At 35.2% G+C, this 27642-nt stretch overlaps 1 protein-coding gene across 1 annotated transcript in view; it reads right to left on the bottom strand.

The window, feature by feature from the left end:
• Nucleotides 1–27642, bottom strand: part of SEC63 (SEC63 homolog, protein translocation regulator) — a 57066-nt gene that overhangs the window by 4099 nt on the left and 25325 nt on the right. Inside the window, exons 6-18 of the mRNA XM_062572679.1 lie at nt 26431–26489; nt 25636–25686; nt 22901–23009; nt 21295–21389; nt 18421–18553; nt 17342–17434; nt 11364–11518; nt 9462–9609; nt 7641–7723; nt 6144–6203; nt 5770–5928; nt 4887–5045; nt 3847–3948 (exon numbers count right to left, since the gene is read on the bottom strand). Coding sequence (XP_062428663.1) covers nt 3847–3948; nt 4887–5045; nt 5770–5928; nt 6144–6203; nt 7641–7723; nt 9462–9609; nt 11364–11518; nt 17342–17434; nt 18421–18553; nt 21295–21389; nt 22901–23009; nt 25636–25686; nt 26431–26489 — 1406 coding nt within the window. The remainder of the gene's footprint in view (nt 1–3846; nt 3949–4886; nt 5046–5769; nt 5929–6143; nt 6204–7640; nt 7724–9461; nt 9610–11363; nt 11519–17341; nt 17435–18420; nt 18554–21294; nt 21390–22900; nt 23010–25635; nt 25687–26430; nt 26490–27642) is intronic.

Below are 27642 nucleotides of genomic sequence, written 5' to 3'. Positions count from 1 at the left end.
AGTTAGTTTAGTACTTTAAATGATGTTTCCATTCTTTCACCTAAGTCTTTTCCTAAAAAAAGGCAGAACAATATATGGTGCCAGGAAGGTGAAAATAAAACATGAGGAAAAAGAAAAGGCAGACACTGCTATTTATGAAGTACTATACAGTAGTTACTGCTATTTATGAAGTACTATACAGTAGTTTCTACTAATAGTCAAAATAGGATAATCTTATCCTTCAGAGAAAAAAAGTAAAAACCTAAACATTTTAGACAAACCAAATGTTAGATTGATGACCTGTTTCAAAACAAGTTTTACCTTCCACTGACAGCCTGGTAACTGATGAAGTTTACAACAAACTGGAGCACGAAAGAGAGCTTCTTATATAAAAACTGACCTGGTTTAGAGCTTAAGTTATAATTGTCATATTTATACCAGCAATAATCAGGGGGTTATTTAGTGTTGGTGACTGATGACATTTATTTCTTTATTTTATGGTATTGAAAGCACTGAATCAGTACACAGACTGAAAAAGATACAGGTTTTGGATCTTTAACAGCACTACTGGACCCCTTCCAAATTCCGCAGGTGGGAAGCAAATGCTGTTAACATGTACAAATTGAAGAACGTGCCTCTACTGCAAGTAGTTAAACACTCAAAATTTCTGGGAACACTTCAGAAGTCAAAATTTGGAATTGAAATTTAAATAATGCAAATAAAATATTACAAAAAGCTAAGTCAACTCTTTTTTTCTTTTCAAATAACTATTTGTTATGCTAGTGAGAATTATCATCTCACTGAAACATTCAGCTGGCAAACTATCGACTTTAGATGGCAGAACTTACACTCTAGCAACCAAAACACTCTGATTAGCCCTGTTCAGTCCTAGAGCAGAGGAGTGCAAAACTAGCTCAATATGTTCATGCCCCATGTTACAATTTATCAAAGCAAAAGCAACCACATCACAATAAAGCAACAGCATTCCTTCAGGTGTTTAGAATATGAGGCACTAAGAATAGGACAGGAAACTATTCATAAACTATTCATAAATTATTAATTAACTATTTATGACCTAAAACTATAAGGTCTATTTGCAACTATTTGAATGACTTCATTTATGATTAACTGTCCCATGTGATTACAATGCATAAGATATTTTAAACAGTAAGTCTCTCTTTTTAAGAGGAAAACAACTGTGCAGGAGTGTCACTTTCCTCTCTCTTATTGGGTGGAATTTAAAATTTATGCCTGTGAGAACCTGGCAAGCTAACAGGCAAGTGGGCAATATGCCCTTTAACAGATGGGTGCAGGCTTCAGCATGCCAGGGAACAAGTTATGTTCATGAAATTGGAATACCACGGCCAGTTTCTACCTAAAAATGTCAAAACTACAATCTGTGCAGTTTCTGGATCTATGGATGTAGAAGCAGAAGAAGATAATTATTTAGGAACATGCATAGATTAAAGATGCATCATTGGCACAGTAACCAATCACTCAGAAACTTAGATGAAGCAGTGTCAGGGCTACTTCCCGAGGACCAGTATAACAGATTCAGCTACATTCAAATATCTGTAAATCCTAGAAATAATAAAATAAAATAAAATCATACAACTATAGCACTTCATCCTTAACACTTCATCTTGGAATAGGTAAAGATCACAACACAGGTGATACCCTAAACTATAGGTGCCCTTCCCTCCTTGCCCCCCACCAGCCCAAAGCACCATGGGTTTTGTTCTTCAGATGTCGCAAATCAACTGTATGTGAACAAGCTCCAATTGAAGCTGCAGTATTAAGTACAGCTGCATTCAAATTTCAGGAAATTAATGATATAGAGTTGTGAAGTTTACAACTGTAATATTATGAGATAACACACATATGTATTTCAAGTTCAAATATTCAGTTCAGTCTATTTTTTTTTAAACTCATAACACTATATTTAAGTTTTGTCACAAAATTTATTAGCAGCTCAGCTGAAGTTTAAGCTTGGTACAGATTAAGAAAAAGCAAAATCTGTGAAGGGTTCTCCAGTGCAGCAAAAGACAGACGTTAACAGTTAGTACCCCTGTGATACTGGGCATAATGCATATTCACTGCCCAAGTTTATACTGCTGACCTAAGCCAGCTGCCTTTGTGGCAAGGAGGTGTTAGGCTCTGCTGAACACATGACGTTACCTGAAGGGAGTAGAAAAGCAGAACACCAGCACACCTTTTGTTGTTATGCTGGTGCACTGCTGAAAGTTTAGTTGAGAGATGGGAGGGTACCCTAACTGAGCATCAGGGAAATAGGGCATTAAGATCAGCTGCTAGAGAACTAGATGTCACAAGGCAGCACAACTCTTGGATAAGGTCTTTTGGAAGAGAGTTTCATATATATGTTGTCTAGCTCCTTAGATTAAGGAGAAATCACAGAAGACAACGAATGCACGTTGGTCAGACCAACCCTAACCTTGCAATTACATCCTCACCTCTGTACAGGTCCAGAACTCTAGCCTGTTGCCACTTTGCTTTCTAGGGATGGCAGAATGACGTAAAAAAAACGGGATGTTTTGCATGTGCAATAAGCTGTACAGAATACAGACTTAAAGAGCCTTGGGGAGTGAAGAGAGGGAACAAAGATATACAGAATCTTCCTTTTTTTCCCCCCATATTCTCCTATTCTTCTGTGTCTCAGCTGTTCCTTTAAAATCAGAAGAGGAAATACATGCTTTGCATCCCTTCCCTGTTATTGGAGGCAGCATGAGGGAAAAAAGATCTTAGATTCTTTCCCCAGTCAGACAGCAGGGAGGGGAACCCTCTAAACCACTGGATTGGAAGGAAATTGTAGCCAAATACTCCTTCCTCCTGATTCCCATCTGGTAGTGTTCCAAAGACCTATCTTACTTGCTCAGAACACAAAACCTATGCTTTGAAAAATCCAACATTTTTCAAGATTTTAGTGCTGTAATGGATTTTCAGACACTTATCATTTGGTTAGCAGTTTATATAAATAACAACTGATATACCAGAATGTAACTTCAACTCCAAAGGCTGCAATAAAGACACCTCAGCCTACCTACTGTACTGAGCCACTACTCTCACATACATCCCCTTCTCCTTTCTGTGACACTCACCCACACATAATCCTGTATTTTTATGCCGTATAGTAAAGATTGTTTCGTGACTGGCTTATATCATTGCCATACTACACTGTGCTGGAAAGAGGCAGCTTTGAAAACCCTCTCAGCATCCCACAGCTGTACTCTTGTACTGCCACAATGCTAATGTGTTGAGGCTAGAAGTCAAGTAGCAAGTCAAACCAAGTTGCAGATTCAACTGACACCAAAACGCTCCTGTCCTTACTGTTGACACGGGAAGGGTCAGAACATTACCCTCTCACCAGCTCTTCAAGTTAGATCAAAAGTAACTAAAACTCAACCTTAGCTCTGTTAGAGCCACTGCTATGCTTTTATGTTCCATAACACAAAAGGAAAGAGGATTTTGAAAGGATTTTAAGTTCCCTGAATCTGGAAGGTTCCGCTTTGAATCTATGTATATGTAGTAGCTCAGCAGAAGAAAACCTCATCATTGTTGCTGTCAAAAAGACCCTTAAACTGCATACAAGTTTGCAAGTTCCTGGGAACTGGAGAGAAGAAAAAATAAGTTAGAATGTTCTAGGAAAGCTGACTGAAGGAACTTCATGGGATTTTCAAAATCAGGTTTTTTGTTGTTTTGAGGGGTTTTTTTTTAAACATTGGCTCTTTTCCACATATAAATAAGAAATTATTAAAAAGTATAGTATTTGCAGTAACAATATATAAAAAGCTATTATCTTTGGTATATTCATTCTCACGTTTCACAACCCTAATGTTTTCTATTACTGACCTCAGGAAAAAAAAGACTGTAAACAGGATGTGTTATCTTTGATTTGGTTTCAAGAAGAGCTCGCTCCTTTCTCTGTATACTTTGCTGTAATTCTTGCCACTCCTGTCAAAGACAAAAATTTGAAGAGTTATTATGCACTAGCCTTCTAGCCTAAAAAAAGAAATTTTAATCAATTAAAAAAGGTATATAAAACTCCTGCACTAAGCTACTTATTATAAAACAAAAAGGCAAACAGATTGAAGTATAAAGTATTATTAAAAGCATAAGTCAATTAGCAATAAACCAATAGATCAGTCATACAGGTATTTAAAAACACATATAGATCTTCAGGACTTGTGCATTCTTCTTCAAAACTCATTCCTAGAGCACTGCTTATAAAACACTAGCTAAATTACAGTAGTCCTGATTACAAAACGTGATAATCATTTTGCCATTAGAAGCTTATTCTCATCCTGTGTTGGGTTTCCAGTTGTCTCTCTCAAGTCTTCCACTGCAAGACCTTTGGTACAGAAACTATCTACCACCACACTGCCTCACACTCAGTTATAACTTTTTCATACATAATTTCTAATGATTAATCTAATAATAGCAGTTAGTATTTTTTTTGTATTAAGCACACACACAAGCTTCTTCAACTACTGCATGCGTATGGGATGCATCCTACAGTGTACAACAACTACTGCATGTAAAAAATGTAAAGTTCAAAAGAGATGCTTTGGGTCAATCTCACAATATCCACAACAGTTAGTAATCCAATTAAGATGAAAGAAAAACTACAATCTTTCCCTGAAGTTGAGCTATTTTTCTCCTGTAATTTTTAAGGCTTCTGTCTATTCTGCAAAGACCCTTCATTGCCCTCTTTAAAGAAGACTTGTAATGACAATGTTGTTACAGCAGAATGAGGCCTGAAAAGTCTCTAGAGAACTGGTATTATTCCTTCATCTTAGTGTTGTTCAGCCTGAGGGGATGCTAGAGGATGAAAATGCCTTTTCTCTCAACCCCAGAGGCAACATTACCCTTCAACAAAAAGTAAGACTTACAGCTTCATCATCTTTGTTTTGTTTCTCATCCTGTTCTCTGTCAGAGTCTCTGTCACTTCCATCATCTTTTTCACTTTGAGAGTCTCTGTTTGTTTCTTCTTCTTCAGATTCACTTCCTTTATCAGAAATTTCTTCTTCTTCTTCCTTCGCAACCACTTCCTAATGGGGAAAAAAAGCAACTCTAACTTAGTTTGTCTGCATCATTGTAGTGTGCAGCATTCATAACACCAGACTGAAGGTCACAGTGCTCATTTCCTATTTTAATCTACATATTTCCTGTGCCACAGATTGTGTCTGATGAAAATGTATTCTTTTTACCTGACATTCTGAGAGGGGCAGGGAAGCAACTTTACTCTTCTATAAGGCATCCACAACACAAACAGAATAAACAGTATATGATTCTGGGGTCACACTTCGAACAAGCCATACAAAAACTAGAGCGGACATAAGAAAGTACAACTTGGCTTATGTAATGGAAAAAAAAAACCACCATAAAGTGGCATCCAGAAGACAAGAAGTTGCTTAATTTAATAAAAGAAAATCTCATCTTTTTCCTCTTAGAGTAAACATACCAGGTACAGAAAAATTCAGCTACCAGAAGACAGCATAATAAGAACTAATAAAAAGGGATGATGAAGCGGAACTTCTAAATTAGTTAGAAACAACTTTCAACGGGCCACTAGAAACACTACTGAGGTGGTTTCATGGTAATTTTTCTGGTAATTATAAAAGAAACAAACAAGCAAGCTATTTTAGGAGACATGCTTTACAGATGGTTTCTGTACTCTGTACAAGTGTAGAATGAAATGCAAGATAGAAAAACATCAGATTCAAAATGGTACGCTGAACACAAAATTATAATATCAATGAATCTATGAGCTACCCCATTAGCTTGTTTTTGCTTCTGCTGTTTCGGTGGCTGCAATGAAGGTGGCAGGGGTTTCTTTTTCAATGGTTTCTTTTTCTTTGATTTTGAAGCTTTCTTGGTTCCTTTATTCTTTTGCTGCCATCCTTTGCTCTTAATTTTGTTGACGTCTCCTTGCTGTAAGAAAGCAATGTTTAAAATATTTATACTGCTCATTAAATTCCAGACATTTTCACTACACTAACTTTTAAGTTGAGAACCAAAGCAGAAGGAGAATTCAAGACACACTTGGTAGGTGTTGCCAAAAAAAATGTCCAAGAAGCACACAATTAACAACTTAACTCTGAAAAAGTTCTCCTCTTTACCTAGAGGAACACTAATTTTTAACTTACCCCATCTTCTGCTGGTTGCTCTTCTGCTGCACATATAGACTGTTCCTTTTCAAACACTTCCTGATTATAGAAAATGTCAAAATTATTAATTTCTCTCTGTACCAAAAGAACAAACTAAACAAAAATACAAATGCATATAAAATATAAATCAGGTCTGAAGGTTTTATTCATTGTGGCAACTTTTTTCTCAGTGATAAACACAACAGGAGATTAAGAGATCCAAACTAAATCCTATTTCAAACACTTGATCTAACATTTTTCCATCACCAGCACTAAAAAGAAACTTGGTAATGACAAGTTGTTCTCTTCCAAAAAATCTGCTTTATAAAACACAAATTCTGTATCACAAAAGCAAGAAGTAATAAAATGCAAAATCTGCTCTAGTTACAAGAACATTAAAAACATCAAGCTATAAAAATGAAATATTAAGATGAAACAATGTTAGCATTCTATAGACAAGAATATCTCTGTACAAATTAAAATTTTTGAAGTGCTCTTCCATTTACATGTATTCAATGGCACAAAAATTCTGAAATAGGGAGCTGTTCATAACAAAGTATCTTAAATGAGTTTTCTATATATCGCCAGACCTTTTAGCTTATTTCTAAGTACAGTTCAATTTGTTCAATTTGCTCAAAAACCCTTTATGTCCAGCACAGTGTATCACCACGCTTTTACTTGCTCCCTCCTGCAGTTCCCATCACAATCACACCTCCTAAAATCCCACAATGTAAATTGGCTTCAGTGTGGAGTCTGATCCCCAAACCACACCTGTGTGCCCCGAGGCGTAAGTCAGGCTTCCTGTTTAATTATGCAGTTAACTGAACAGCACCAGTGTAGTAATTTATATTGTAGGCTTCATTCAGTAAACGCTCATTTAGTTTCCATGTATTACATTTCTTGTTCAGAGAAAGTTGTTGCCACCTTTTAAGCTGAAACTAAGCACAAGTTGGACGTTTAACTACTACAGCATAGCATTATTTTGGTTATGCCATGTTGCTACTTATTCAGCAAACAGGTTACTTGCTTCACATAGCATATACCCTTTATACCATATTACATTTGTTCCACATTCTGCTGGACTTTTTCCTGAAAGCATCTAAATCCAATGGCTTTGCTCCTTATGAGCCCACAAGAAGTTAAATTAGTTAAAAGCACTATCCTAAGGTGTTTAGTGAATAATTTATTCTAGTTTTAAGAGAAAGTTTCTGAATATCTCTTCCTCTACTATTTACAAACCTCAGGGCTGCATCACTTGCCATATTCTTGTATCATTTTCTGGACCACTGCAATGGGCAGATTGAACTGTGACGTGACCCCATTCATGTTTGTCATTCAGAAACCAGAAATATAAGAGGATCAAGAGCAAAAGTGCTTGATCCAAAATCTTATTTTTTATCATTACCTTTACAAAACACTAAACTAGCTCCCAAAGAAAAAGTGCCTATTAACATACAGCTGCAGTTACCTGATAGAACAAGCATTCTTAATACTTACCGCCATGGTCTGTCTTGTCAGTGTGACCAGAACAGTGACAAGTGAACCTACTGTAATATTGTTGCTGTCTTCATCATCCAAAACTGATGTAAAAAGAAAAATCAATACATCTATTAAACTTTTTGAAACCTTTTCTTTCCCCATTAAACACTGCTTCTGATATGTCTAAATATAAACAAAAAAAATCAAGAATTTTTAACAGAAAATATCTCAAAATATTATTTAGTAAGTCTCTTAACAACATCAAATACATTACGAGGATGAGAACTGGTAATTCAGCAAATGGTACTACAGCAACACCGAGTTTGAAATTTTAATCGCATGAAAGTTAAAAAATTCAAAGTTATGACTGCTATGGGAACCATAATTCTGTAACATTGTGCATTTTATATAGTAAAGCATAAAACTTTAGTAACATAAAAAACCACATATGAACAAAGGGACCTTGTTATATTTGTTCTGGGAATCATAATTTTGATTTTCCTGACTTTCATATGATTAACAACTCAATTTCAATTCCGCATTAACAATCATGCATTTAATTCCTTTTTAAGCAGAAGAAAAAGGAAAATAAAAGAACAGCAATGATTACTTTAACTAAAATATCAACTATAAAACCTGCACGAAGGCCATTGAGCAGTTTTATCTCCAGTCTGCGGATGAGATAACGTCCCAAGTTGAGGAGGAATAGGGTTAAATTCAAGTGTGGAAAACTTTCTCAGGAAGCAGTTTTCCTATTTACTAGTTTTACATGGATATTTTATATAATGGCAATATGGAGTAAACAGAAAAGCATACACATTGTTTAATTCTCCATATCACACCTCAGTAAAATCCCATGACAAATTAAGACTATAGAAAGAAAAGGGTTGCCTGCCAAACTATGGGAAGGTACTCAAGGACTGAATTAAGTAGACTGAATAATAGGACTGCACACAATCCTATCCTACAACCAGGTAAAAATTTTTCTTTCTTTTTAAAAAGAGCATACACATTTATAAACATCAAGTTTAACAGATACACTTGCTTCTAAATCACATTTATATAGAGGACTACGCATATACCAAATCATAAGTATATAACCCAAAGAAAATGCGTCACATTTTGAATTTGACCACTGTCACCACAGTAATAATATAAAATTAAACATTAGAGCAACCTTTTAAGTATCTCACATTTACTAACACTGATCATCTTCACAGGAAAGGAGACTGAAGAACGAATTCACTTCCTACTGAAAGGATGCCTAATAGGAATTGCTTAATAACATGTCATCTCCAGAGAAGAGAATTACATACTCATTGAAACAGTGCAGACGAAACGTCGCTAAGCGTAGCTTGGACAGACTCTGCCATATATAAAAACTATACAAACCATACAAAGATTTCGTACAAAACCATACAAAGATTTCCATGGATATTTAGTCATCAGGGTCTCCAATTCAAAACATTTAAAAATGAACTCTCCGTGATGGTGCAAGCATACGCATAAATTCTGGAATAACCACAACTTTTAAAGAAAGCTAGTAAAAGTGGTATTTCAATCAGAATTCCACGGTGCTCATGGAATATTAATTCAACTAACGAAATACCAAATAAGCTCCTATAGGAGAAACTACTGCTGCCTTGGGAGTCTGTAAAATGTTTTAATGTATTTTATCTTCCGAGACTATAAATCTGAGCCTGCCACTCAAAAAAGTCTGTCATTTCCAGGTCACATAAATAACAGTTGTGTTTCAGAGTCCTCCAGAAGATTACTGCCAACAGACTATCAAAATGTCAGAAGGATGACATACAGAGAACAAAAGGACCTCTCACTCACCCTGTGGTTTTATATCCATAGTGACATAGGGAAAACTACCAAGGACAGCCATAACTTCATCATATTTCTTATCTTCTAGGAAATGCAGCAAATTACGACGATCAGAACCTTTCAAACTCACCAAATCCTGAATACTTTTGATTTTATACTGAATTAAAAAATAAAAAGGAAGTCACATGGTAGCAGAGAACACAGTCCACAAAACAAACTCACATTAATACAGCATTTGTGTTCCCACAGCACAAAGACATATGAGCTATTTGATTTATTCTTATTTAAAAAAAAACAACACTTTAAAAAGCTAGCAAGCATATATTTGAGAAATAGTAAAACAAAAGATTCCATTCAAACCCACTGAACAGTACTGCTTTGAGTGCTGACACATTAAAAACTAAAATAATGTATTATAAAACAACTACTCCAGTTCAGAAACTCAAGCCAAGAAGTCTTACTAATTGGGTTCTTCATTTAACTATAGAATTTCAGTGCTTTGTGAATTACATGTTAGCAGATTATACGTTATTTAGCTTTTTATACCGATTTGGAAACAAATCTAAAATCACTCTTTTTAAGATTTCAACACAGAGTAGAGTGAAAAGAGTAAGACAACACAGACGTGTGAACACGACTGCTTCAGCCCATTAGGAAAAGTAATTTTAACATAAACAAAACCATACATCTGGTTAGACTGATCATACCTTCAAGTTAGAGGAAGGTATTTTTGAAAACTCAATACATGGGAATCCTATGCTATGTTGTGGCTAACAGGCCTAATAAATTGTTCTCATAAAAAAAAAAAACAGGAAAGATAGTGGGACTATGAGATAGCTGAATTCTTGATTTCTGTACTTAATTACATCATACATGTCAAAAAGTATGTCTAAAACTGTGTGGACCTGTCTGTACTCCTGTAGTTTAGGGCTGGATTGGAAAAAAAAATAAATGAGTGTTTGACAAAACCTGTAAGAGATCAGTTCCTTTACCTCATCAAAAGGAAGAGGCAACTTGATTCCAGTGAACAAGCATCTTCAAAGGTGTTAGAAGTGTGGTACTCAATTCTTTATTTTAACTAACACAGAAACGTTTAAAAATCACCTAAGGCTGGTAGTTAAGCTTACATGAGATATAAAGAATATTTTTAATACTGGCCATGACTAACCATTGCTATAAGACTTATCACAAAGTCAACAGCTTCTTCTAGAAGTTACTGCTTGTTTCTTTTCTAATCAGGCATTCTTACAAGACATCAAACAGGCAAACCACCAGCCTGGCAGGCTTGAATAAGGAGGCTGACAGTGCAACAGGAGCCAAGGAGCATATGCAAGTGGTCAGACTACATAATTCCACAGTCTTTTTTGACTGTAAACTCCCCAAATATCAGCACTTTCCAACTACATAGCAATGGCTTTTCCATCCCATCTCCTTTTGCACATAAAGAACTACAAAACTTTATATACTTAACACAGTAACCAATACAATTTTTTTCTATTAATTCTTCTGTGCTAGTGTCAAAATATATTTTCTCCCAAACTAGTTAAAAGAATGATGCGAAGTCAAACAAGCAAAATATATTTTTCCCCAAGCTGTATTCAGAAAAGAAGTTATATTAAAGAAGAGCTAGTACTCTGCAGTAAGAATGAGTTTTTTAATCCAATCCACCTCTTTCACTGCTATGAGATTTTTCATTCTAATTCCCACCTCCTAATAGAAATGGACTTTAAAGAAATAAAAAGCACATAGATCTAGGAGGTATTGTACTGAATTGCTGAGAAGCTGAGGGTTTTTTTCTTTGTTTTATTTATTCTGAGCCAACGACCTTGCTTCCTTACAATCAAAGTCAGGTTAAAGGAGTAACAATTTTTTTTAAAAAAAAGTTGCCAAGTGTTATTTGTAGTGCTATACCTTTTTATGATTGGAGACCCGCCTGAGATTGTCCTCTTCAATGTGCGGCAGCTGCAAAAGGGGAGACTTGAACTGCTGAAGTCCTTGGACAGTCATCTGGGAAAGCTTCATGCAATTTTCCAAAGAGCCCAAAGATGGAGCACGGAACTCCCTTTCTTGGGGAGAACGAAACATATCTTTTGTTATTTTTTTTCCTCTTATAATTTTACAATATATACTTGTGTTACAGACTATAGTCTTCCTCTCAGTAGAATAAGCAGAAGATGGATAGTAAAATGTTGAGCATATATACTGACCAGGTTAGACACTTTACTGTAAGAACTGCACACAGATCTGCAGACATTTTTTCCTCTTCACAGTAACACAGCTCTGCAGACCTTCCCTCCCCCCCTGCCCAAGACATGCTATCACAGCTGAACCCTACAAGGGGAAAGACTTCTCTCTAATGTTGTCTTGGGGAACAATGGCACAACGTATCTATGACTGATTACGGGTAACACCACCATGACGTCTGTCAAAATTATTTTGACAAAAAATAAATTAGAAACAGTTTGTTTTAAAATTATTATATGTATTTGTGTACAACATGCACTTAGGTCAATTTTACAAGCCTATCATTAACTATTTATCTTTTATTGCACAACACACTGTTTCTGAGATTTTAAAGATCATCTTACAACCCTTTTGCGATGAACATGCAGGTAGCAGCCCTAGCGTATGCAAGGCTATTCATAATAAACTCAGCTTAGGTTTAGGTATGTTAGAAAGCAATAAAGATAGCTGTAAAATATCAAAGGCAAGGAGGTTCTGAAGCAAGAAACAAGTGGGACTTTGTGCAGGCAGATGTCAAAGCTAGATGATTTTATAACAGTTCTACATGAAAGGACTATCCTCAGTGCAAAAAGCACTTCTGGACTTAAGCAAAATCGTCTTCTCTTTGTATTCCTCTAACCCATTATTTGCATACCAGTTTCATACCTTCTATGTTACACAAATCTTTCATGTCATATTCTTCTTTCACTGACTTACTCATTAAAATCACGTTTACTCATCAAAAAGAGGAAAAATGTTCTGAGTACTATACATCTTACAACTCCTGCTAACCGTAACTCTAAACTCTGCAAGCTTTCATAAGTAAACCTGAAGGTTTAAAGATATGTCTTAAGTAAACATATATGCAACTTTTCTTTAGAGATTACCCAAAGTTCAGTATTTTAAAAAATGCCAACTCTACATAATTTAAACCATTAAAAGTTGTTCAAGCACAAAGTCCTAACCAGCACAGGAGCAAAGGGAAAAAAGTTATTTAGTACCTTTCACCATGGCCTGCAAAAAAATGAAAAAGCTAAGCATACATGTTTCTACATAATGCCATTTAACTTTAATAGAAAAGTGTCTATTTGTTTGAATTTTCAAAGCTCTCTTTGGAAAAATCACTTCAGAATACTCCAACGGCTCAACAGAATAGAACTCTTCTTGTAAGTTTGTTATCTGCAATGTTCAAGTTATTCTATATATACTTTCTGGCAAAGGAGAAAAATGAGTTAAATTCTTTTGAGGAACCTGAGAAGGATTTAAGCTGCTTAAACATTTTTCTGGATTAATACATGGCACACAAAAGAAACAAAGATAATATTAAGCAAACATTTATAGAAAGCATCTGTAATTTAAGAGGTCTGTCATTTTATCTCAAAAAAAATCTCAGAAACAATGAACCTTTCATTACCTTCACTGGTATAGGTATATTTGGCACCTGCATGCTGAGTGTATGTGTATGTACATATATACATATATATGGATATATATATATATATGGATATGTATATCCATATACATACATATCCATATATATATATATAAAATATACACACACACAAATTATATTTTTTTTTACACATACATGTGTGTGCATGTCCGTATTTGGTGTAGATAGATTTGACTGGTACAGGTATATTTGAGATACTACAACAGGGATACACAGGCATCTGTAGAGTTCCATGGAGTATGCCCACTACAGAAGAGCTGTTTGATCAAGCTTACCACAGTATTAAGGTAATTACAGACTTGGAGAAAAGCAGATTTACCTCCAGCTGGATCAGAAGGTATACAAGCTATAATGTGCAGCTGACCAAAAAGATACCAAAGCAAAAAGCGCTGAATATTTAAACTGAAGTCAAATGGCCGTGTATCTTGACAAAAAAGTAAGTTTAGGTTAATTTTAAAACACTTTGAAGAAGTAATAGAAAGAGGTAACAAAACTGACCAAAGCAAGAGGAGGGGAGAGAAAGAAGTGTCTTCAGCATGTTACTCCTTTGACCTTTACCTTGCTGTAAATTTGCAAGTAGCTACACTAGCATGTTACAAGCATGTGATTCTTCCCCTTGCTCCAGGATGGCCTGTTTCTTCATGAATGACACCAGGCTATAACTGTAATCAGCTACCAGACAAATTACAAGAAAGCACTTAAACACACACACACACACACACAGAAAACTATATGTAGAGCAAAGAGAAAGATAACACCAGAGAGATAAAATCAACTGGTTAAAAATACTGGTTAGGTAACAAAGACTTAACTTCTTTTCAAAATACAATCTTGGAAAGACTCACTCCCTCACACACACAAAGCAGTACAAAGCTTGCTTTCCATCCTATTTTCTGCTTCCCCAAAACCTTTTTTTTTTTTTTTTTTGTCTGTTACTGAAGTTTCACAGATTTTTTGTATTTAAAAAAGCTACAAGCCAAGTTAACAAAAGAACTATAACTATTCTCTGACCAACTGGCCTTAACAAGAAATTTATCTACAGTTTTGAAACCACAGAGCACTTTGCAGGATGAAAATTCTTCTCTTTCCTAAAGCACTGACTCATTCATCTGTCAGAGGAAAATGTGTATCTTAAAGTAGGATAATATTATCTTCATTTCTTGATTACCTTCATTCACATTTGGTGGCAAATTCCATAAAATACTATCATAAATATTCCCATAGAATACATCTGAAGAGATACTCTAGAGCTTTTAACAATACCCATCTGTCTCCCACCATAAAACGAACATTATTACTGCACATATTTTGATGGCTTCTGCTTGCCAAAGTGTGCAAGACCTTTAGCCAAGTTTTAAAGCTTAACTGTGCAATACATCAAGTCATCCAAAGCGTATGACACTGAAGTACTTAATCATAAAAATAAATGCAAATAATAGTTCCTTGTGAAGGAATGGTCAAATGGTCCATCTGAGGGAATCTAGCTCAAAAAGCACCCTCTGCATTACACTGTAACTTCCAATCTGAAGAAACAAACCTGTTTTGTATAGACAGCTCAACTGATGTCTATCTTTTCAGCAGAAACACTTTGCTTGTCAGGGTACCACATGCTTGAAAGATGATCTCAAGGAAGTCACCAAGATAGTTTATAATCAATGGGCTTAAATTATTAGTTAATTGCCAGAGAACAGTGGATGCAAGCTAGCAGGGCAAAGCATGTTTTCAGGGGCAAGTAAAATACAGTCTCTCAGACTACACACAGTCAGGCAGAAGACTAGAAGACAGTATATCCAGAGGTAGCTCACAACTGCTACACACTCCACCAAGCTGGAGAAAACACAGAATCAAGTAAAACTCTGACAAGGATAAAATAAAAATAATACCCATTTTGTTTCCATGAATGCAAAAATAGCAGTCTTCCTTTAGCTCAAAGAGTAAAATTCTGAAATCGTTCACCTTAGGTCCTCAGCTCTGTTATTGCTGGCATGACTGATGGGCAAATGTTTAATATTACCTGCCCAGATGGACATCTATCTCAATACCTCAACCTGAAAGCACCAGGAAGAAAGTGAGATGAAAGGTTTGCTACACTTGTTATCTGATTGTGCCATTTTAAAATTTTGGAAAGAATTTTGAGAAATACTGTTCAAGAAATACTAAACAAGAAATTGTTAACAAAGAACTACAAGAAACACTAAACGATTCCTCAACTGCATGCACTTTGTTATTTTTTTTCAAAGTTATGAAAGTAACTTCTACTATACATGGCAAGCCTTCTACATTTTTCATCATATGATGAGTCATATGACAACAATATGTTTCTATCCACTTTCACAGAATCAGAGGATCACTGAGGTTGGAAGGGACTGTGCTAATGTCTACAAATTGCTCCTATGAGAGGTAGTTTAGACTTGTTTCCTTTTTAATAGTTCACATTATATACTTTCCAATAAAGTTGAAAAAGTTGAGGAAAAAAGTTCAAAGCAACTACTCACTGATATTTAAGATCGCCCTATGGCTTTATTTTAAAAATCACTGTTTGATTTTTCATTTTAATTTATGGTAAAATAAATTTGCTACAGCTTCAAAGCAGTTTATTAAATACACTGCACTCATGAGTAATCATTTTCCTGACAAATTAAAAAGGTATTTCTACATACATAGAGAACTGGAGGGGAAAAATACAGCTACTTGAAGGTCACTGACGTTATGGGAAAGTCTATCATGTACTATGTAAAGCATCTTATATCAGCTTTTACAAGAGTTGTAGATATTTGATTTTTCAAAAGCTTTCAGTTCTGCTGCACAAAACACTCCAACTTTTGGCCATATTATTTTGGTTTCAGATTGCAGAAGTGAAAGTATTCGCAAGATGACTAATATCTTAAAGATCATTTTCCAGATTTGGATTTTTTTTTAATAGCAAAATTCTGTACATCAAGATAAACAGGAAAGAAGTACTTACATTTTGTATGTGCAAGAGCTTACATTTCGTATGTGCAAGAAAAAGTTGTCATCTCAGAAGCAACTTTTTTAAAAAAAAAACAAACTAGCTAATACGTGGACTCAATCTAGTTCAGCTAGCAAGTCTTCAAGAAAATGAACATACATGAGCAACCAGCTTCCAAAACGGCTGCTTACCTTTTTATGAAATAAACTATTAAACAAATTGAGTTTCACAGTATTAGTTTACCTTCCTTAAATCTGTATTGGAGATATCTCTGCAACATAGTTATAGTGCTAGCCTGGACACTATTCACAAAAACATCCATCCACAACTAAATTTATGAATTTATTGTATAAATTCATACTTCCATTTATAAATACAATCTAATGCTAGGTGCAGATTGATCATACAAATGAAAAATATGGCTACGCTTTTTTCCTAAGTTTCGAGTTTTCTTCCCAGAAGCATCATAGGTTCATAGGTTGATAGAGTTTAAGACAGAATTACTAATACACTTATTCAAAATTTCTTTCTCACACACACACTTTTGTTTGTTGAGACTTGGATATAGTTTCTTTGTGACAAATCCCTTACCCTGAGGACAAATACCTTAAGCTATTGTAAGATTAATTCATTGTTTATGGTAAAAATAGAGAAGCTTTAATATTAAATACTACATTTCAATTAAATTGTGATTTTTACAGCTATTATGACAAAGCACCTGCCACTAAAAACAAAACCTGCAGAGCAGGCTGAATGGTATATGAACTAGACATGGGCAAATATGAGCAATGCAAAAACCAGAAAGCAGAGATGGGGGGGGGGGAGGAGAGAGCGGGTGGGGGAGAATGGCACAGGGTGCTTCTATCAGAAAAGAAAGAAAAGTTGAAAAAGTACCCATGCTCATCAGTGGAAAGAGACAGATGAATACAAAGATCAGTGCGGTATATATTAAGCGTTCTGCTACCAAAATAGAACAGCTCTTAAAAAAAAAGAAAAGGTTTTCAGTAATATTTAAAGAGAAACTTAACTGCAAAAATTACAAGATGAATGGAGATACTCAAGATTTCAGAGCAGGGCTTGGCAGCAGCAGCAGTTCATTTCTCAAAATGGAAAGCTCCCTCATTACAGTAGTAACAGCAAAAGTGCATTTAAGGTTTTCTAAATATCACAGTAAGTTTCCCCACAAGAGCCAAAGACTCTTTAGGAAGTGCTACAATGAAGAGCAATATTCATTAGTTTTAATTATATCATTTCTTTACTTACCTTCACGGCTACGAGCCATTATTATTAGCTGGCAGATCACATTAATCATTTCTTGAAGTAGTGCAGGACTCTTTTTCAGGATAAACTGTTGATCTGCAAGACATAACTTGCTGCAATTATGTTGCACTTCTACTAAGAAGAAGAGAGAGTTTACATAAGCTAGGCATTTAATAGTGCAGTCTTTATTTCTGTTTATTATCATAGTATTGAAAATACCATTTATTCTATTCTCATTGACACATTCATCCATAACATGCCCTAACAAGATAGGAAGAGCCAGGCTAGGAGAGAATAATATACCAAACAAGAAGGCACAACAGCAAAATGAAGAAACACTTGTTATAACAATCCAAAAAAGCAGCAGGATGGCACAGGTAATGTACCAGGTCAAAATTAGAAAATTTGAACCAAAACATCTTGTTTTTTTTTTCCTAATTTGCATTAAAACATAGAACATCACAAGTTTGCTGGTCAGCCTAAGGAATCACTGGTTTCACATATAAAAACTAAAAACTTCATTCAGAAATCTTTCACCTTTTATACCTATGTACAAGTATGAAAAATGGGAACACAAAAATGAAGATCATATTTGTATTTTAAAGTTTTAATCTTATCTCCCTTGCTAAATACAGCGGGGTAGAGATCCTCAAAAAACCTACATGTAATAAAGATGCTATAGAGAGAAGTTGAATGCTTATCTGATTTCTTTACTCCGAGAAGTAAATATACTTCACTTTGAAATGTTTAGCTTTTTATTCTATTACCAAGGAAAAAAACATTATGACTGAAATCACATTTGCAGCCAAAAAGCATTAAAGCGCAGATTATGACTGAAATCACATTTGCAGCCAAAAAGCATTAAAGCGCAGAATATTAGTATTGCAAGTATATGAAGAGAACAAGAAAATGCTAAATAATTGTAAAGAGTCATTCAAGTTGAAAAACTAAATGCACTAGGTACAGATTATTGAACAGTTGTCCATGCAACTCTAATGGACAAAAATTATGTTTACAAATGCTGTAGCCTGTAGTTTGGTGTTTCATTTCCAATAACACTGGATTAGTGGAGAAGCCATTACCTTCTTCAAGAGTCTCAGGAACTTTCATCCTGGCAAGATGAGTCAACAACAAAACTCTGGCTTTCAGGCTGTAAGGGCAGGTAAGTGGAGGCTCATTCTTCTTTAAATTTATGCCACCAATTTCTCTGATTAACTAAAATAAAATAGTTAAATACAAATGGCTACTTTGGTGCCACAAACATGTGAGAAAACAGTTTACAAGGAGAAAAGGTTTACTTTCACATAAGCAAGCTTTTAAGTAACATTTCTCTAGAATGTTCTGTATAAAGTACAGATGAACCTATAGATGAACATTGGCCATTTTACTTATAACCCAGTTCCAAAAGGTAAGTGCCTTGTTTCAAAGAGGGGAGGAGGGGGGAATAAATAAATAAATAAACAAGGGATTTGAACACAAGAAACTTGCTTTCAGTGAACATTGAGTTATTTTATATTGTTAAATAAAAACTTCTAAGAAGTGGTGTTACTGCCAAGGTTTATTAAATTAAGCCATATATCTAAGACATTTATATTAAACTCAATATAAACTAGTTACAGCAGCACCTTGAGATGATCCTAAGACCCAGATCGCTTCCTCAGAAATAGTTTCATGTATCACAGTAGGAAGGTGGTTACAAGCCTAAAGCCTCTAGTAGGCAAAAGATCAAGTTTATTTTTGTTTGTTCATTAAAAACAGCACCAAATTGGAAAAAGCATGGTGTTCTTTACTCAGGATGACCTAACTTGAACCTGAGTAGATGAAGACAGACAGTTCAAAGAGGCCTCTCACCTGAATTTATAGAAGACCCTGGGGGGAGAGGCTGCAAAGCTGAGTAGCAAGAGTTCAGAGCTTGTAAGAAGCAATACGCTGCCCAGAAACTTCATTTTTTAGGTCAACAAGTCACCTGAGGAGATACTGAGGCTCCACAATCTCCAGCCACAAAAGGAAGTTAGAATATCAACAGTCCGGGTACATTGACCTTTGACCAATCTTTCCTTGTACTTGAAAAAGACCTTCTAACAAGAAGGTATTTTTTAAAGAGATCCTGGTAAAACACTAGGTAAGAGCAGCATCATTTTGATAAGAAAAAGCTTTTGTAAGAAGTATTCATACTGGGTTTATGATAAAACAGTGAAATAAAAACATGGAACAATAACCACGGCTGAAAAACCAATAAAAATTATTGTCAATGCCTTTCTGCGTTGATGCTTCTGAGATTATACTGGTATACAATAAGAAAAAAAGACCCACAGATAACACTGAGGACTGGAACTTTAAAAGTGGAACAAAAATCTAGCAGTATAAAATGCAAGGTCATGCACTTGCATACTAACAGGAATTGCTGACTAAAGATGGGATCTTGTTAGTTGGAAAATTTAGGTGTAAGACAAGAGAAATCTGGAAAACTTAGTGATCCCACACCAGTTATCCTAAGCCAGCCATACGGAACAGTTGTGGAAAACACTACACTAGAAGTTTTTGCCTGCAACAAATAGCAGAGTCATAGTCCAAAGCACTGCTGAGACATAACAGGAGATAATGCGGACAGTCCTAGCCAGATGAAAAAAATATATATAAAATTAAAATCAATTGGGAACAGTACCCAATTCAGCATATAGCAGGACGAGGGAAATGAAGAGCTTTTCAGGAAAGAGGATTACAAGACAATAGCTTTCCCAGCTTAGCAAACTGAAGACAAAAAGAAAACAAATGGCCTATTGCTCATGTCTATGAATATCTTAAGGACATACACAGCAAGAACTACTTAAACTCAAGAGCAATGATGATAAAAATGCATGCATAAATTGGTCACAGACAAGATTCCTAACCACTAGCGCAGTGAGTTCTGGAACAGCTTCTCAATAGGATACGGTTACAGTGATTACAGGAGGTTTGATTGACTTTTAAACAAAGAATGATTAAATGTAAAAGGGTTGTACAACGCCAACGCTTGCAACAGCACGGGAGAAGAAATGATAACAAAAGTGATCTTTCCGAGTTGCCAAGTACAATGCCTGCCGAAAAATCCCACCTAACCACAATTTTCCTAAAATCTTAAAGATGACGATGAGTTTGTGAAGGAGATGAAGACAATCAAGTAAGGATGCATCTTAGGGAGTGTTCAGCGCATGAAACCATATTCAGGACTTGAAAATCCAGTTGTGTCCATATATTTATATGATTACAAATTTTAAATCTGGGGGACTACTCTCCATACTTTGTGAACTATTTGCAAAATATTTCACAACAAAACTCAGTGGAGAATATTTTGCATGTTGTTTTTGAAAGTTCTTAAAATCTAAATGTCAGTTTCTGATAAAAAGCCTTGCTAAAATTCTGATGGCAATAATTATTTTGTCATAGTGTGCATAATGGTATCTCTGTTGGGAAGACAGAATGGAAGTGAAAAGGCCACCACAGAGGAACGGCCATTCATGAAAGAATCTTTATAACAGTTAAAAGGATTATTAATTCACACACTAGATAATAGTTTGATTTCAGTATTAATGTATTTAACCAGATCTACGTAGTGATTTAACTGATGTTAGTTTTAAATTACAGGTAAAGGATTTATCAAATAGCAATTACATTGATCCTCAAAATTTGCACAGACCATATTTATTCCATATTTAGTTCACTCTTCTCCACCACAAAAAAGACAACACTAACTGATTCCATTTAAGTTGAGCATTATAACCAGTTAATGTAGTTTATCACTTTTTTAAAAACCAAAGTCTAGCTTCTAATTTGTATTTCCAAGAAGATACAATTGCATCTCTAACAACAAGTAACAGCTTGAGAACTTGTACTCTATAATTGTCAATGAGAAGTGACATCTCCCTCTTCCCCTGAAGAGGTCAGTTATTTATAAAACATCTCTCGAAATAACTAACCTGTGGTATCTGAATGTTGTCTGCTGGTCTGCTTGTAGCATCTTTATTGTACTGAGGATCAAATTCAGACGCTCCTGCTAAAACCATGGTAAGTCCTGCAAAAATAATTGGATGCAGACAGATAAAATGTCAACAATATCCTGTGACACTGAGCAATTTCTTCAGAATTCTCTGGCATAAATTCTATTTCTACTACTTCCTAACAATCGTGAGTATCCACGTTCTCCATTTAGTGGATCATATTCTGCTGCTACACTGCAAAAATGGCATGAGCCAATTCCTGACATAAGATTTTGGAGCAAGTTCATTTCTGTGCAAGCCAAAATTATTTTGTCTACTTCCTAGTGCTCAGTAAATTCAACCTACTAGTAACAAGCCAAGCTCCCTGGGTGTCAATTTTCATTTCCATTCTCAATTATTCATTTATGAATATAAAATATGCTCCAGAGTGGAGCATACTGAAAAGTTTCATGAAGTATACTTTCCTACTGTTTACAATACAACCGTGGATCATAAGGAAAAGAAGATTTAAAAGCCTAAGTTTGCCTCGAAACCTGAAAAAACATCTCAGACAAGCCTCATCATTTCCCTAGCCTGGGAAATGATTTTTATCATTTATGATTTATATTTTATGATTTTTCCAGGCTTAAGCCTCAGCTTTTGGCACTGGTACCTCACCACTGTGGAACCAACAATCAAATACAGTCTTCACTTGACCAGCATGTGATCTAAGTCACCTCAATAATGGCTCACATTCAGACTGCACAACAGACCTCAGTGGAGCAATCCAGCTTGCCTCTGACCCTAGAATTCCCTGAGGATTTTAAATAAGGCCAACTAAACTTGGGCTAAACTTTTTATCAATCTGTTGGAGAGACAAGACAGGTCTCAAACCTAGGGTTCTGAACCAGGTTTTTGCTCTGAGCATCAGACCTAGTAAAAGTCAGTCTAAACTAGTAGTACACTAATTCTTCAGGGCCAAGCCAACCTCCCAGCTGAAAGATCCAGTTCTGCCTGATGATACTGTAGGTCAAGATAAAACCCAACATAATACATCTGCAGATTGCCCCCTAAAAAGATTTTTTTTTCAAGTATGAGCAGACAGGAAAAATAAGTATATAAAAAACTATGAAGGAGTAAAAAAGCTACATGAATTCAATAGGAGTAAAATTTTAAAACAGAAACAGCTGTAACATAACAAGTAGAAAAAACAGAAAAATTGAATGGTTATTTGATTTTTGCTGATATAAAAATCTCACAACAATCCCTAGTAAAATCCCAAAGCCTATTCTGCTGTGGTAACATCAAAAGAACACACACAGATACAGGTTACATTCCTAGTGGACACACAGTAACCCATGACTTCAGGTAGATCAGCATCTGTTTTTTCCAGCATATTTTTTTTTTTTTTTTTGAAAGAGACAGCTAAATATTTATATAACTCCCCTCAAGTACTCAAGTTGTCTTACAGCTTACTCTTCAGTACAATAAAGTTTTTTAAAAACACCCTTGAAATAACCAAAATATTATTTTAACCTAACAAAGACTTACAAAGTAGAAGCATTTTAACATAATTGATTGACATTTTAAGGGGCCTTTTACTTACGTTTCATGTCCATATTTCGCGTTTTATAGACAAAATACGTATATATTTGAGTTGTGCGAATGAGAATCTGATCTCCACTATATCGTATTGATCGATACCACCAGGAACCCTGCGATATTTAATAAGAAAAAAATTATATCAGCTATGACAAACCATCAGGAAAGCTAGAGATGATCCTATCAAATTTGTTCAAAAATAGATAAAGAAAAATCCATATGCCTATATTTTTTTATTATATTCGAAGTGATTTCAGATGTGTTAAGATCAAATGAATTTTAGAGAGGAGGGGAAGAAAAAAAATCTTTGTCTACAAAAATTTTAAATGTATATATTTATTTGAAGGACAGTCTGATGCTTTAAAAATTTTGAAAATGATTTTTAGCTTGGAGAATTTTCCCTCCCCCTCAACACATGCACAGAGGCTTTTTTGATTATTTCTAGTGTTCTTTAGTGAAAAGACAGTCCTTTTTAAGTGGTAATTCTTTATTGTGCAACGTAGCATTCAAATCAAACTCAGTATAAGCAGATTGAGACTAGAAGACCAAAATAAGAGACTTTTCTCATTAAGTTTGCAATAAACAAATAAATAAATAGATAGATGAAGCCACATAATTAGAAAATACTTTTCACAGAGGGGCATTTGGAAGTAGCCCTGTGCCCTTGCCGGATATTTTCAGAATTAAGCCATCCTTCCGGTCAGGCTGACAGAAGAATTCTTCCAAAGCTTCAGAAACACTACAGCTATTCCTTCATTAGCATTATACCAATGACTTCAAATTATATAACTCAACTGTATAACTATATGACTATATGACTGTACCCCAGAATTACCCATAACTGTATGACTATACCCCAGAATTAAGAAAAATGGTCTGGTTGGTTATAAAGTTAAGTTTACTCCTCCTCGTAAATAAAGCTCAATAACGTAACAAAATCATCCAGAATACATCTCAATCTACTGTACAACTTACCACAAATTAAGGGTAACAAGCAGTGAAGTAGTAAGCAATGCTAATTACTGTTGAATTAATAGGCAAAAGTCTAAATTCTCCTAGCACAGCAAGGGCTTTGGAATTTACTCAGTTATTTGAAAGATGCTGTAGATTCCCAACAAAAAGGTTTTTTTAAAAATAAATTGGTTTTGCTTTCTCTATGCATAGATGAACACCTCCAGCACAGAAGAATAAATGTCCTTAAAAAAAGGTTTTCTGCAAAAGAATTCATATCATAATCCCATAGCTAATAAAACACTAGAATTTTTTCCAAGCTAAATCCAGATGCTGGAAGAAAAAAAGCGCTACATGTGGATCTGGGCTGGCTGTAGATCTATCTGTTTTTGCAGATACAATGCCTCTTGCCTCATGCGCAGAATGTTATTTTAGGTCAGTGGTCTTCCTAGATCTCCAAATCAGTATTTTCCCCTTTCTTACATCTGGATTCAAAGGGTGGAACTAACCTTGCCTTATTCTAGATGTTTATCTCAGTTATAGGATGGTTACATTTGTAGTTAACTTAGGCTTCTTTATTGATTTACAAAAGAGAAATAGGTGCATTAAAGGTATTAATTATCTTACACATCTATTTTAGAACGAAACTATAAGGTAACTTGCTCCATAAAAATAACTATTCCTCTTCACTGATTATAAAAGAAATTTAGAGTGACAAGTTTGAATGCTGAAGTCTACTTCTGTTACAGGGGCAAGAAGAGGCAGACTTTTCTTCTGCTTAAGACATTTCTTCATAATAGAAAAGATGTTTACTTTCACTTGGGCTGTGATAATCCTGGTATAAATCACTAAGAGTGAATGCGTACAAGAAGCATCAACACATAGCAATTGAAACTTGAAAGGGAAGGAGGGAGAGTAGGCACACTTTTTACTCTGGATTTTAAGCTTCCTAATCAACTCCTTGCTGAAATCAGTGCATCTGAAATTTGCTACATTCAATCTTCATAGTTCATTCAATAGTCTTTATGTATAAAGACTCCCAAAGAAAAGGGACATGGCTGGCTGAGACTCTGTACACAGAGACACAAGCAGGTGCCAAGAACCAGCACACTTTCTTAAATGAAAAATCATCTTCCTCAAGAGAATCGAGGCTTATGAATGTCAATTCTCTGAGCCCCTCTTCAAGCGATAACTCAAATGCATCTGCCACTGGAGAAGGGACGTTGTTCAAAAGCAATAGGGTAGAGCAAACCAGAGCCCTGAAATATCACTCATCTAGCAACTGATTCCTCAGGCAAAGGAATCTCAAGAGCAGACATTTCATAGTGCACAAAGATCAGTAAAAATTAAAGTCATGAAAACAAAGGCAATCAGGAAAAACTAAAGCAACAATTTGTTCCACAAGCAGTAATTATTCTGGTACCATAAGTGAAAGACATCTCAGTCTTGGGTTTACAATAACACTACTGAATATCCTCGCAAGTTCATCACATGCAATTAATTTCCATATGATGAATGAAAGAAGATACAAGACAAATTATACACAGTTTCCAGCTTTTGTGGTATCTAGTATTTTCCTTACAGCCGTATTTCTATCATGGTACTTCACTTTTTTTCTTTTTGAAACTCTTAAGTAGCTACACTTTTTCCACAATGAGAGAAAACATCCACTTTAATATTCTACCCTTTGTAAACAAGATGTAAATAAGGCTTTTTCTTAGAGTAGACTTGCTCATTCTTCCCTTTCAAAGAGGGATAGCTTTTATTTCTTAATTAGCTAATACTTACCACAACAACTGGCAGAATAACCATAAATGCTAATCCATATACAAGCAAAACCTAGAGGAAAAATGATGACATATACTGCGTTAGGCACTTCAGTTATTTAATATTATTCCTATTTAATCTTTATTCTAAAATACAGTCAAGCAGTATTACCACAACTCTACAACAAATGAATGCAAGCTTATCACATAGTACCTGCTATTATTCCTGAAGAGCAAGTTATCAGTAATATAATCAGTCAGGTAGGATTCAAATAAGAAGCATCTGTTCAGTCTAAGTAATCTTTTAAGTTATCCACACATTGTCTTGGGTGGGTTGCTTTAATTATTAAAGAACTGGCAGCTAAACAATGATGCAGGGAACAGAGATAATTACTGCATTACGAAGTAGGCAGGCACGATATTGTAGCAATATAATGGAACAGAAAGAACATTCAGACACAGTATGATTACGGTATCTCTAGCAAGCCAAATGGAACTACAGAAGTCCATAAAATAGAAATAGTTGCACATGCGTTTCCTCACAATAGTAAACATGCACTTCACAAGAGTGACCATCCTGCCACTTTTTTATCCTTGCAGTGAAATACTTCCAAACATACCAATACTCTCAAAAAGGTTAGATTTAAGCTACCATATTACTCTTGACTTTTGAGACTTGCTTCAAAGAGGCACATTCAGGCCACAGTATTACTAGTCAAAAGTCATAGTTAATAATACTACGTAGAGTATGCAAGTATTTTAAAGGTCAACATTTGAAAGTTTATCATAAAATTTTAAGCCAAGTACGTTAACTCACCAAAATTGAGTTTTTCTGATCCACAATCCAAGCTGGCAAAGCTATACCAAAGCTAGTAGCTGTAGGATGAAATAAAGAAATTCATTGTAAAGTACTAAAGAACTGCTTTAAATTCACATCAAATCTAGCAAAATTTCATGTTTATCACTTTAATTAGTAAATGTTAACACATTTACCTAATCAAAAAAACCCAAATTAGATATATACTCAAGCATGCAGTGAAATGATAGGTTTAAACACACTATATGCCACATCTGATTCCCGCAGATTTTAGCTTAACATATTATAGTGATCTGCAAGATTTATTAATACATCAAAGAAGAGAAATTTAACAGAGGTAAAGATTTATGAGTTTAGCCTTGCAGAGCTTTCAGCAGTTTACATATGTAGAGATCAGTAAATACATGAATGCATGACAACTGAGCAAATGAGATCTGTGGAGAATGCTTCACTTATTTTTAACTTTAAGAAAAGATTCTGAGCTGTAAATTGAAAAAAAAAATATCTGTTTGAATTTCTAGGGTGTCAACAAGAAAGGAACACTTTTCCATTGAAAGTAAGTTAGGTTGCAGAAAATACAAGGCAATTCTCTAACAGTAACAACTACAGTGCACTGATCTGAACACAGGACAGAATCAAAACAGGCTGTTAGCTTTTGAATCAAGAACTTGAACTCTGCAAATGCTGCCTGTCCCAACTCTAAAGGTTCCAGGAAGCCAAGGGAAAAAAAGAAAGATTAAACATCCGACCAGCACATAGCTCAAGCTTAGATGCTCAACAGCTTTCTACCAAATGAACTTACTAAATTAAGTCATGGGAAATGCTTTGGTCTGAAGAGCAGTCTGGAGACCTTTCCCTACGTGTAATAGCTACGTATTTTTTAAAAGAAAATACCAGAAGTGTGATTGTGTTTTTCAGTTGTGGCTCTATCAACTTCAGTTTCCCACTACATTTTTGATCTTTAGGAGTTCAGCTTCAAACTTGAGGAACCTTCACTTTTTCTTCAAATTACTCTAGGTACAGAAGTAGTTCAGTACAAGCTCTTTCTCTTCTGGTCTGAGAATCTACTTGTCCCGATTTATGCTTACTGAACAGAGGCACCAGCAGATACCAACTGGACACAGTCTAGTAAAACTGCCTTAAAATCTTAAAAAGCATGTATGTTTACTCTCTAGGTTTGCCTCTTGCTTTTAAATATTCTCCAAATGATTC

Source organism: Rhea pennata, chromosome 3 (assembly GCF_028389875.1).
Source record: "Rhea pennata isolate bPtePen1 chromosome 3, bPtePen1.pri, whole genome shotgun sequence".
Classification (NCBI taxonomy): Eukaryota; Metazoa; Chordata; class Aves; order Rheiformes; family Rheidae; genus Rhea; species Rhea pennata.
The sequence above is the reverse complement of the archived record's forward strand: the minus strand, read 5'-3'. Positions and strand labels throughout refer to the sequence as shown.